At 49.8% G+C, this 13,383-nt stretch overlaps 1 protein-coding gene across 6 annotated transcripts in view; it reads right to left on the reverse strand.

Moving 5' to 3' along the window:
* The window catches only part of ADISSP (adipose secreted signaling protein), a 144,635-nt gene that overhangs the window by 78,556 nt on the left and 52,696 nt on the right, over positions 1-13,383 (reverse strand). For 3 of the 6 annotated variants that reach the window (XM_084626483.1, XM_084626481.1, XM_084626482.1), the window contains one exon: positions 6,058-6,200. In XM_084626483.1, the coding sequence (XP_084482609.1) occupies positions 6,058-6,200 (143 nt within the window). Of the gene's footprint in view, positions 1-6,057; positions 6,201-7,203; positions 8,361-13,383 lie in introns of those variants that run through there. The other 3 variants (XM_084626484.1, XM_084626480.1, XM_084626479.1) reach the window with 3 other exon arrangements.

Genomic DNA, 13,383 nt, shown 5'->3' on the forward strand with positions numbered 1-13,383 from the left:
AGAAGTTGATGTCCCAGTTTCATAGATTCCAAGGCCCCAGGGGACCACTGACCATCCAGTCTGGCCTCCTCTACATCACCGGCCAGAGAGTTTCACCCACTTTCCCTGCAGTGAACCCAATACCTTGTATTTGACTAAACCATCTTACAGAAAAGCAACCAGTCTAGACCTGAAGACTCCAAGAGCTGGAGAATCCATCACTTCCCTTGATAGTTTGCTCACAGGGTTAATCACCCTCCCTGTGAACGATGTCTGCCTTATTTCAGATATGAATTTCTCTGGCTTTGACTTCTAGCCATTGGTTCTTGTTCGGTCTTTCTCCACTAGCTTAGAGTGCCCTTTTCCCCCTGTGACGGCACTGATACACTGTGAACAAGGCAACTCTCAAGCTTCTTTTCGAGAAGCTAAACAGATTACGCTCCTTCAGTCTCTCACTTTAAGGCATTTCTTTCAATCTCTCAGATCATTTTTGCGGCCTTTTTCTGCCATTTTACAGAGGGAGGCACAGACGGTGAAGTGACTCTGGGGCAGAGCCAGGTCTAGATCCCACCCCCACCTCAAAACCCCTCTCCATTCCATGCTCTAACCACCAGGCACAGCACTTCCTCCCTATTCTGCATATTCCCTTGTTTTTCCTGCGAGCAGATCTTTGTGAAAAGCGCCTGACGAAGGCTGCAGATTCCATCTGTCAAACCAGGATGTGAGAAACAATAGTCAGATGTTGGTGTTGCCTCTGCCAAACAGACAAACAACCTCCTTCCTCTACACGACCTAAGCCAGAGAACTGCCAGATCCCAAGTATGCGCCTGCCTATTCCTCCCCAGTCCCAGAACCATCACATGCAACCTAAACCCTGAGCCAGCCATGCTGAAAGCAGTCCCCAGAGAGGCCGTACGTGGGCGACTGGCAAGGGCAGATGAAGTAATGGAACAAGCCAGCCTATTCTAGATCCCTGAACAGAAATTAAACCCAAGCAGATTACCTCACCCCAGAGAAAAATCCAGAATACACAGACAGCTCTTCCCCAAGAGTGGCGGCCACTGCTCAGAGGCTACAGCACCAGACAAATTAAAATTGGGAACCAAAAGTGGCCAGATTTTGCAAGAAGCAAGAGTTTTCTACTGCAAAGATCAATAATAATAGGGCATTGTCTTCTCACGATACTGAACAAAAGACTTTTTGGAATCAAGTGACAAGCAAAGCTGCCTGTTTCTCTAGAGAGGAGAAAGATGGCAAAAACAGCGCAAGGATAAACTGCATCTTGCCATCTGACTCCGTGTGCACCAGAAATAAAGCAGACAGTCTATTTTTCACCTACTCCCGTTCATTCACAGGGTATCATTATGGGAACATTGACAATTTTTGGGCAACTTCGCGTGTCAATCAAGCTGTCTGAAAAGGAAGAAAACGAAGGAGAGAGTTGAGCAAGACACTAGAATTATCCTCCCTACGCCTTGGAAACGGCTGTGGAACCGTAAAACCATGGCGGTCTTGTGGTTCAGGCCTTGGAAGATTTGGGTTCAAACTCCCATCTCTGCCCCCAATAACCTCTGTGTCCTAGTTTCCCCACCATAAATTGGGGATAGTACTGGTCTGCCTTATTCTCAGGACCTCACTGATGCTTGTGAGACACTCATGCTATGGCACACTAAACCCAGGCTCTGACTTAGGTTTGAGCCCAAGGCCCCCTTCCGTCCACACACAAATCAGCCTGACTCAGGATCTGGGTCTTAGGACCTTGCTAGTGGGGTGGGTCAGAGCCAGAGTCCCACTGAGACTCGGGTCCAAGCCCTGTCATTTTGCAGTGTGGATGCAACTCAGACCTCAGACCTGATTCAGAAGGTCTATGCAGTGTGGTAAAATCACTGAGTGTAGACTCAGGCCCAGCAATTGTAAACCCTGGTATGCAACGCGGTGTGAACGCTCAAGAGCACGCTTGGAAACACCCAGTCCACAAGGCAGAGTCCCACAGACCTAGATTTGCAATGTAGTGTGGACGTACCAGAGGAACTTAGATAAATAAGGCAGCTGTCACTGAACAGACCTGAAAACAGCAATAGACGAGATTGTGACTTCACATCATGCCAGGACGTGGCTGCACCTTCTCCAACACCACCCAGAACAGCTGGCTCTCGGATTCCTCCTGGGAGCCTGCTTCTCCCACCAGTGCTGGCAAGAGAGATGCTGCCACCCCAGAGAACGTATATGATGCGCACAATGCACACGTGGAACTAGCGTCTCAACACCCTCCTCTGCGCCATGCTGGTGTTGTAGGGTGACCAGATAGCAAATGTAAAAAACTGGGACACGGGGTGGGGGGTAATAGGTGCCTATGTAAGAAAAAGCCCTGAATATCGGGACTGTCCCTATAAAATCAGGACATCTGGTCACCTTGTGGTGTTGTGAGCTCCTCTGAGCCGAAGCCATCATCACCAGTCTTCTGCAGGGCTGAGAATTTCAACAGAGCCTAAATCCCCCAGACTCCCTGCGGGATTTAGGCTCTTAAGGCACTTTTCAAAATGTTCCCTATTATCTGCTCTCAACCAATAACAGCATGAACAGCAGCAGCAAGGTAGGAGCCGATACTCTTATCTATAATATTAACCTACTTGGTGCATAAAAGCTTGAGCCAGAACTACTCTTTGGGGTACCTTAGTGATTACTGGATGCCCCGATGGTGTTTCTAGCTATTCCTAACACTGCCCCAAAGGAGAGCCAGCCATGTTTTCCTACCCTACCCCCCCCCACTTCAGCTGTGAAAACATCTCAGGCTTTTACTTTGGTCTTAATCAAATTTAATTGTAAGGAAGGCGCTGCGGACAAATAGTTACCCAAGCAGCTGGGACTCAGGACTCTTGGGTTTTATTCCCAGTTCTGTTCCTGAAATCACTCTGTGGCCTTGGGAAAGTCATTAACTTTTGTGCCTCAGTTTCTCCTGTCAACTAGGGAGCACTGTTGCATTAATTTCATGATTTAGTTGGGGATTGGTCCTGCTTTGAGCAGGGGGTTGGACTAGATGACCTCCTGAGGTCCCTTCCAACCCTGATATTCTGTGATTCTATGAATTTCGATGCAATAAATGAAGAGTCAAAGGTGTCAACATGACCCTGTCTCTGTCCACAACTTTTAACCAAGGTCCAGGGTTTGGTATATAGGGGCCTCAGCCTGCTTACTACCATGGCAAACACTCAATTCAAATGTTTTTAAAGCATTTAATATCTTTCCTTAAAGATATAGAAAAGAAGGAAAAATGGGTAAAGTGTTTGAAATGGAAGGCGTGAAGTCAGGCTTTCATTTTACGACCATCCCTTCTTCCCTTTCGTTAGAGGGTCTTTGGAAGGAAAAACTCCTCACCTGACAGTCTCTTAGAAGGCACTGCAAAGGGTGACAGCAGTCCTTTTGGGGGCAAAGAGAAGCAGTTAGCTGAGATGGGCGGGAGCTGTAGAGTCCAATCCCATTTTCTTGAAGACAAAACAAGACGAAGATGCACAAGAGGGGAGAGAAAAGAACAGCAAAGACCGAGAATGCAGCTGCTTCTGTCTCTGGCACGGGTTCGCAGTCACAGCCTCGCTGCCAGGGAGAGACAGGCCCAGCGCACGGTCTTATCAACCACTCCGAAACCTGCCAAACTTGGACAAGCATCGAGCTAAGGCATTGCTTTTGGCTGCCTTGCCGGTAACCGGCGCACAGCAGTGATGCAAAATATGTAGTCTTGGCCGGCTGCACCAGGCTCTGATTACACAGAAGGCAAAAAGGAGAGGGATAGGAAAGAAGCAATAACAGTGGGGAAGGGAAAGAACACATCGGGTACGTCTACACTGCAAAAGACAGACCTGCAGCAGTCAGTATCAGCGCCTGGGTCCACAGAGTCAGGCTTGCGGGATGGGACTAAAAGTAGCAAAGCAGAAGCATAGAGCCCTGCACAGATGCAAAATCTGTATTCGCATCCAACCTGCAAACATGGTCCGTGGATATCTGTAGATTTGCAGGGCTCTATAGATGTGCCTGCTTGGGTGGGAGCCCAAGCTCTGAGACCCATCCCACTCGTTCCAGTCTGAGCAAGAATCTCTATGCAGCTACTTTTAGCCCTGTAGAACGAGTGCCCGGAGCCCGAGTCTTCAGACCCAGGCTCTGAGATTTGCTGCTGCAGGGTATTTTTTGCAGTGTAGACTCACCCTTTCAGGGTGGGGAGACAAACCTCACATCCCAGGTGGTGGTTTGGATTTAGCCGGAGCTGGTGGACATGGTGGCGTTATCTGGGTCCCTCGCTCTGGCCCGGTCTGGTCAGGACATCTCTCAGGATCAGGGCAACAAAGCCCATCCTGAGCACAGATAGTGGGGGAAGAGAGCCTCTCCTGTGTGCAATCAAGCAGCCAGCCACGGAAACAGGCACCCACAGCCACAACCAATAAAGCCACAACCAACAAAGGAAGGAGAGGAAGAAAGGCCTGGGCCAGGCAACAGCCCCGCCCCAGGCTGCCTCTAAGAAAACAGCCAGGAGACTAAAGGAGACAGCAGCAAGCCCAAAAAGTGAAGGGCTGACAGGGTTAATGGGAGGTGAGGCTCCAGGAACTGACCTGACAGAGCAAACGGAGGAGGGTGTGGCACAAGAGGCTGAGACCCTTTGAGAGACCCCCACCAAGAGATGGCGACTGACCCCCAAAAAGGGAGCGGAGGGTAGAACAGCCCAAACCCTCGTTATTTTGTCCACGAATTAGGTCTAATTTCTGACACACCAATTTTGGCTCACTGAGTGCCGGTCCCACTAGTCTCTCCTTGAATTGTAGCAGGAGGCCTGTCTCCCTTTTGCCCCTCTCCCCACCAACATTTACTGCTACGGGTTTTTGATAACTGTTTTCAAACACATAAAAGGTTGTTACAAGGAGGAGGGTGAAAAATTGTTCTGGTTAACCTCTGAGGATAGGACAAGAGGCAACGGGCTTGAATTGCAGCAAGGGCAGTTTAGGGTGGACATTAGGAAAAACTTCCTGTCAGGGTAGATAAGCACTGAAATAAATTGCTGACGGAGGCTGTGGAATCTGTCACTGGAGATTTTTAAGAACAGGTTGGACAAACCCAACAGGGATGGTCTAATTATGACGTAGTCCTGCCTTGAGTGCAGGGGACTGGACTAGATGGCCTATTCAGATCCCTTCCAGTCCTACGATTCTATGATTCTATGGTGACACTTCATAATCTTCTATCCACTTTCCCACAGTTAAGCTCACAAGTGGGGTAGACCTACCAGGCCCCAATTCCCACCACAGGACTTCAATCTCCCTTATGCGGACGTTGGCAAACTTCATTATTGCTTCTAAAGGGATCAGAGATCTTTGGATTAAAGTTGCTACATTAAAGGACTGTTAAGCGGACACATTTCTGCCACTTTGGAGGTACACATTGAGGCCATTTGTTGACCCAGTCCCTAAAATCTAGGGAGAAACCCCTTTGGGTTGTTTTATTATGGAGAGGAAGGAACTCCCATCCCTGCCTCTTGAGAACATGCACCAAGCTCCAGACATTAGCAAAGGCTGGGACAGAAAGCGTATAAAAGTTGTCGATCATTGCTGCTGTGGCTAAGTGTTGACTCAGCCATGGCTTTAACTCACCCTTACGATGTAGCACAAACGTGGATGGGTTCCTTATTTGGATGCTTTCCAAGAGTCAAGGACAGAGGAACCAAACCAGTAATTCTCTGAGCTATAAACAGGAGCTGCTAGTTTCACTGCTTTGTCTTCAAGGCCATCCCAACGCTGGTTTTAGATAGTGTGAGTTATGTCAACTTGCAACACGGTCAGCTGTTTTCTACGTGCCACTGGAAGGTGAACCAGGCAGGGAGCTCATTCTCCAGAGATGAATCAAAAGTAGAGCCCCAAACACTAGCCACAGCAAAGCCTTTGGAACTGAATGTTTACAGCAATTGGCACACGGGGCATAGCCTGACATCAGTTCCAGTTTCCAGAGGAGACAAAGCTATTCCACTCCCCCTTACCCCACCAAACATCCTCCTCCTCCTCCTCATCTTCCTCCACCTCCTTTGATCTCTACAGCTCTTACCTTAACCAAGAAGTTGCCATCCTTCTCCTGGGTGACCATGACCACGGAGTCGTGGAGCTTCTCGTCAAAGTGCACGTGGGAGTGTGCTCCTTCCTCGGGTTGGCTGGCGGCGAAGCGGACACCACCCACTTTAGGCTTTGTGCCTGCAAGGGGAGAAGACCCAAGCATGATTTAGCTCCCCTCCGGGCTTCCACAATCCCCAGCCAGTAAAGCAGAGGAAACACTGAGGCACATTTCAAGGCAGTGGCCTGGCCCAAGTGCTCATTCAACATTTGGCTGCCTTACCGCAAGTCTCAGATGGGGATCGTAATGGGGTCTTGCAGCAGGATGTAGGGACTCAGTGTAGCAGTAGGATTTTATGTTTGTATTTTGTATGACTCAGAATGAAGGATAAAGGATAACAATGTAGTATGTATTAAATGTATTGATGTATGATATGATTTGATTGTATTCTGACAGCCACCCTGACTGGATAGCAGGAAGGAACGACCCTGGGTCACTGGAAAAAACGCATCAGACAGGCTGCCTGTGTCTGAACTGATGTTAAGGCAGGAACAGACCAGAACAGTCCTCACGGCTGATTATGGTTACCTTTTGTTTTAGGTTAAGTTTTCATTACAGTATTTGCTATAAGGTCTTGTTTCTTATCTGCTTTGCAAACAAAGTTGTGTATGGTTCTTTTGTAATCCCTTTAGTAACCATATGTAATGATGCTGCCTCTGGCAGAACAAAACAGAGTACCAATTCAGGACAAATTGCTTAGAGCAGGGCAGTTACAGCCCAAGGCTTGCGGTTCTCCACCTCTAAGGCAAACCAAAGCAGACAGACAGAGAGGACTTCGGTCTCTCCCCACTGGCTAACCATAAGTCATACAAGCAATTCCCTTAGACGCTCCAGTTTCCCAGTATCACCACTAGTGCCACTAGTTAAGGGGATGAGTGGTTATGAAAACCAATACCCCAGTAAAAGAAAAAAGGTTCTCCTGATCCCAAAGGACCAAGCCCCAGACCCAGGTCAATATACAAGTTAGATCTTACCCACAAATCATGCTGTTGCTAATCCTTTAGAATCTAAAATCTAAAGGTTTATTCATAAAAAGAAATATAGATGAGAGTTAGAATGGGTTAAATGGAATCAATGACATACAGTAATGGCAAAGTTCTTGGTGCAGGCTTGCAGCAATAATGGAATAAACTGCTGGCTCAAACCAAGTCTCTGGGGTACATCCACAGCTGGGAGGGGTCATTCAGTCTTTTGTTCAGAGCTTCAGTTTGTAGCAAGGTTCCTTCAGAGGTAAGAAGCAGGACTGAAGACAAGATGGAGGAGCTGCAGCAGCCTTTTATAGTCTCTTGCCATGTGCCTTCTGCTTTCTTTGTTCCACAGACAAGCTATCCAGCACATGGCATGGAAAAACCTTAGAGTTCTGTCCATACGCATGTCCCTGCATGCCTTACTGAGTCACAAGGCGTATCTGCCTTCTCTCAATAGGTCAGTTGTATAGCTTATGGTCCTCAATGGGCCACCCAGCAGGCTAGGCAGTGCTGATGCCAAATTGTCTGGGGTGTCACCCAGAAGCATAGCACAAGTTTGAAGTTCAGACATTATAGAGCCAATACTTATAACTCTAAACACGAAAATGATACATGCATACGAACAGCACAATCACAACCAGAAAATCAAAACCTCCTCATAGACACCTCCCACGACAACCTTTGTACAATATTTGTTGCAAATATATAACAGTAGTTTCAGTTTATGTCAGTAACGTCAAACCATATCACCCTTTCTGAAATGTAATCCTGTCTGAAATTCTCTGTACAATTGTTTGGTGTGGGTAAAGGATGTGTGCATGTTTAAGGATGAGTGTGAAAGCCATCACAGATGTCCAGATGGTCAAGAAGAAGTGAGAAACTTGGAGAGACAGAAGGAAACAAGCAGAAAACAGCCAATGTATCTGATGCTAAACGAGTTTGCCTCACCTCTGAGGTTGTCAATGCTGCTAACACCACAGAAGGGGAGACAACAAATAAGAAACAACAGCAGAAAACCCCAAGTTTACCACCACTTAAGGACTAACGATTACAGAATGACACTGCAAAATCCATAGACTAAAGTGGGAATTTACAAGTATAAAGCTGGGGTGTTTTGCCATAGAACTCTGGGTTCAGTCCTGCAAAGCTTCGGAGCATCAGATTGCGACCAACAGAGCCCAGCTCCTCACTCGTGCTCAATCTAACTGGCCATTAAATTGACTTGAGCTACAACAGACTGGTAAGTATAAGATCATCTGCAGGACCTGGGGGGGGCGGGGCGGGGGCAGTGACTGAATGCATATGCTAACTGTTGTATTTTCAGTAACGTGGTGTATTGCCTTTTCCCCTGAAAAAGATCCCGTGTGCTTCTTATAAGCATAACATCAGCATTGACTTACTTGGAGAATTACACTGTGACCCCGCAAGTCCCAGCAGAATCGATGCATAGTGCAAGTCCTAGCGAAGCACTAGGGCCAAGCTGGATCCCTGAAATTAGACATTTAAAAAGAAAAGGACCCATTTTTCTTCCTGGTGCTCAGCGCCTGCAACTCCCCTCAGCAGGAATTGGGGGTGCTCGGCATCTCTGAATCACCATAAATTAGTGCCAAGATTTAGATACCACGGACCGCCCCGATCAGAAATAGATTCTTGATATGCAAGCCAGGTTTTCCATTGCTCCCATCACTCCTAATTAGAACCCCAGCCCCTGAGACCATTCTAAGCAATCTCTCTCCTTCCCGGGTACATGAGCTAGGCACTACGCTACGTCCCACTCTCTCAATCACTGCTTAACTGAGCTGTGCAGACTTAGCTCTTAATCCTTCCTTGCAAGTCCCACCAGCACCAGGATCATTTTTTCTTCTTCTCTGAACTTCCTCCACTTTGCCCAGAGCTTCCTTGCATCTACCTCCTCCCGGAGGTGCCCAGCAGCTGGGGGCAGGGGGCATGTTTCACCACAGGCCTAGAAAGAGGGACTCTCCCCAGCCACCAATTCCTTCCAGGCTCCTCGGCATGCAGCCTCTGCAGATACAGCCCAGCAGAACAGCAGTGGTTTGGCTATGGGCAGAGACAGTCATTGGTTTGTCCGAGACTCATCTCCTCAGTTCCGGGCGCTTTGCGCCCAGCTCAGAGGAGATTGTCCTGTATCAGCAAATTGCCAGCAGTACAAGACTGCATCCAGACCAGCGTGAGCAGGGCGGTAGTCTAATACCACTGCATTGCTCCCACCCCGCAGATCAGATCCAGAGAACACAGTGGTCAAAGTGCTGATGCTCTGTTTTCTACCAGCACTGCTAGTACGTGGGAGCTGTGCCGGGCTGCTTCATGCAACATGGGAAGTTGTAAGTATAGACAAAGCCAAGTCATCAACTGGCCAGAAGTTTACAACGGAGCTATCCCAGGATGTGATGTGAAGGAAACAGATAAGTAATAGCAAAGAATAGTTCCCTCCGCTGCCCCAATCCATGGGGGAGGTTCTCTGGCCTGTGCCATGCAGGTTAGACAAGATGATCAGAACGGTCCCTTCTAACATTAAAATCCGTGAGTCTTCATCACTCTCGCTCAAAAACGAAAACAGGCAGGAAGGTTCAAGTCTGACCATCATAAAAGGAAACTGTGAAACTTGCAAAAGAGCCTCTTAAATCACAACCCTTTTCCCTGGAAACCTGCGTTCCTCAAAGGACATTGGCTGTTATTGTTCTCCTGCTACAAAGAGAGTAACAAAGCCTTTGAAACGCAGAGAACCCACACAGCTCTGTCAATGCTATTAGTGCTAATCCATCAGCGCTTTGCTCTGCAGGCTGCTTTTGCCAAAGCCGGCTTTTGCCAAATGAAACAGTCTCCCCCCAAAGCCCACGCTCGCAATTAAGCCCAGCTGTGTAATCGCCAGTTGTAAAAAAAAGCATTTGTTTGGTTATTAAAACATCACGCCGAGCCATTTACTGCAAAAGGACACGGGGTCCTAAGACCGCATCTCCTGCTGGAGGCAGTTAGTGCTGGGATCAGTAGAGCTGCATGGATTTACACCGGCTGGGGATCCAGGCATGGCAGGACACCAGCGTCTATTCCGAATGACACAAACAAAAGACTCAGGCCTCCGCTCCAGCAGGAAGAGACACAAAGAGGGAGCGCTCTGATGCACAGGAAGGAAGCCTCTTATGGGGAAGGAACCTGGATGCTCTGCCCTTCCCCACCCCGCAGCCTTCTCTGCCATCTTCTGGTCAGGATGGCTTTTCTTCTCCAGGGAGAGACTGCTCCAGTTCCGCCCATTCCCAGCGCCAACAGGGGCTAACACACCTGCCTTTCCCGTGGCATCTGGCAAACCAACCATTCCTCCGCTCACAGCATCCCCATGACACAAGCGGTTACTTCACCTATCACAGTCCAAATCAGACAGCACAGAACAGGCCATACGCTACGCAGGAGCGCCACACAGGCACGAACCTGAAGCGGGGAGCACATGGCAACCGGAACTAAGACTGATACTGACCAATGCAAGATCCACTGCCAATGAACAATACACGGCCTCATCAGTGACAAAGCCCACAACCTGCATCACCAAGCCCTGACAGCCAGCTGCCCTAGCCCTGTGCTTGCCCAGCTCGGCCCCCCAGAATGCTCAGTACATTGCAGCCCCAGGCAGGACAAGCGGCACTGCATTAATCTCCTCTGCAAACATCAATTCCAAAAAGAGGTGGCTGGGGTAAGACAGTCATCCAAATTCATTCCTCTGACAGCAGAAACCAGGGGCGAAGCTAACAGATTTTATGCTCATTTACACACCCAAAGCTAACGAGCTCACAAAGGAGTTTTCTTGGAGATGGCTAGGAAATACTCAGACCAGCCATCCTGGGAGATTTCAACATTCAGGTCAATGAGGCTGCAGATGCAAAAGTCCCAGATCTCCTCTCCTTACTCCCCTCCTTCAGACGCTCACAGGTTGCCCCTGATCCAGCCCACCCAGCCGGTCATGTCCAGGCCCTGCTCTTCAGTTCTGCTATCAATATCAAGGAGATTGCAATCCAGCTGCTGTCCTGAGCAGACCAGCCACTCACTAAGGCTTGGTCTACACAACAAGGCAGCTTATGTCGACCTAATGCTATCAGCGTCTGCACTACGATGGTACTCCCACTGATGTAAGGCGTAGTGCTTAGACCGACACAGTTAGGGTGACACAGTGTCCGTGTAGACAGACACCACATTACTTACATGGCCTGTTGTCTGTCAGCCCTGCACTGAGCTGACAGCTGGAGCCCCCTATCCCCTGCGCTGACGGCCCAAGCTGTGAGCCCAACATGGGGCTCAATTTCACAGCAGGGACATGAAATTGACATTCTTGTCAGTTTAATGGCTGCTATTATTTCACATTTCAGCCCTGGCTCTGGTGGTCATCCGAGGTGCGGGGGACTCCAGCTGTGACCCACAGGCAGCTGTCACTGCACCCACACTCCAGCTGGCAGTGCCCCACAATGCCCCACTTCCGTCAGTGCATGCACTCCTGGTGAGGACGTGAACCACTGGCAGAAGAAGGGCAGTGCGGACACCAACAGTCGATTTAATTGTCATGGTGACTATAGGTTGACCTAACTTACGTCTACCTCATTTTGTAGTGTAGACAAGCCCTAAGGCAGTGAGTGGGAGCTCTCCCAGCTCCCAGGCAATGAGATCCCCGTGTCTCTGATTCAACCACGCTGACGCACAGACCCCACCAAACCCCAAAGCCAGAGGAGAGCAGCGCTCCCCGCACAGGACAAGAAGTTGAAGACTTGGTGAATCACCATCACTGCACTCTAGCCTCCTCCATCGGCACACTGGCCCCAGCAGCCCCTCCTTCCCCATCGCCCACATCTCCGCAGTTCCTGACTCCCGGTGCTGGATGGAGAAAGGGCCTGGAAACTCGAGTGCTGATGGCAGAAAACGAAGGCTGCTAAACACAGGATAAAACCTAATGGATCCCACCAAGCCTACGCTGAGGCTGGATTACAGGCCAAAAGAACCTGCCTATCAGCCTCCACTGAAGCGGACGTGTCCTGCCCTGAGGAGCTAGCCAGGGTGGTGAACCCTTCTTCAATCCTGCGTGTCTACAGCCTGCATCAGCACCGAGCACCAAGTGCTGTGCAGAGCGATCATTCAACCGCCCTGAAACAATCGCACACATTCGGGAAGGCCTCTCCAACAGCCTGGATCCACCTACCAACAGCCCCTTGCAGTCCCAGAGCTCATCTCACTCACTCCTTTACAGTGTCCAAAATGTCCTGAGGACACTCGACCCAAGAGCTGTGAATCCAGCCCTGCCCCTCCCAGCTGGTGGGAGTCATGAGCCTCTGAGGCCACTCCTGGTGGGACCAGCCCACCCCTAGCTCAGGGCAGGAATCATCCCTTCCTCCTCCAAACACGCAATAACCCAACCAACCCCAAAGAAACCCACCCTAGGCACATCGCTTCTAGCCAACAGCCAGCTGCTGTTGAAGCTCCCGTTCCTGAGCAAGCTCACAGAGAAGCAGCCATAGACCGCCTACAAGCGCATCTAATTGACACCAATAGCCTAGACCTGGCACAAACTGGATTCAGGCCAGGACATGGGACTGGAACCATGTTAGTGGTTCTGATGATCTGTCAGTGGACAGAGGGCCCATCCCCCTGGGCCCCTCTGCAGCATTCGACACCATCGCCCATGGGATACTGCTGTGACGGCAGGGCCCAGGGTAAGGCACTAAAATGGTCTGAGTCCTTCCTGAGGAGAGATGGGCCCCTCATCTGAGGAGTCCCCCAGGGATCAATCCTCCATCGATAGGCCCCTCATCTGAGGAGTTCCACAGGGATCAATTCTCTCTCTGGTCCTATTCAAAATCTACATGCAGCCAGGAGGTGCACGGGTCAGACGACACAGAGTCCAGTGCCAGCAATATGCAGAGGAGACAGCTCCACCTCTCCTTCACCACACAGAGCCGCAGCCTGGCCATCAGCCCGGCCCAGTGCTTGGAGGAGATCAGCTCATGGATGAAGAGCGGCGGGCTGAAGTGGAACCTGAGCAAGACAGAGGTGAAGCCGTGGGCAGAAGAAAGTACTTTGAGGAGTCTGCTGCCACAGCGCAGTCTCCTTTGGTGGAAGGTTCACATCCACAATTGGCAGAGGTAAAAGTGAGCCAGTCCCGTCTGGTCCAATGTATCAGGAAGAAACTGCTGACTGTACTGGCAGGGCCACTGATGGGGGGGAGGCAAAAGGGGCAGCTGCCCCATGGCCCAGCGATTTAAAGGGCCCGCAGCTTCAGCTGCTGCCCTAGGGATGGCGATTT

This window comes from Lepidochelys olivacea (genome assembly GCF_965140295.1).
Source record: "Lepidochelys olivacea isolate rLepOli2 genome assembly, chromosome: 4".
NCBI lineage: Eukaryota > Metazoa > Chordata > Testudines > Cheloniidae > Lepidochelys > Lepidochelys olivacea.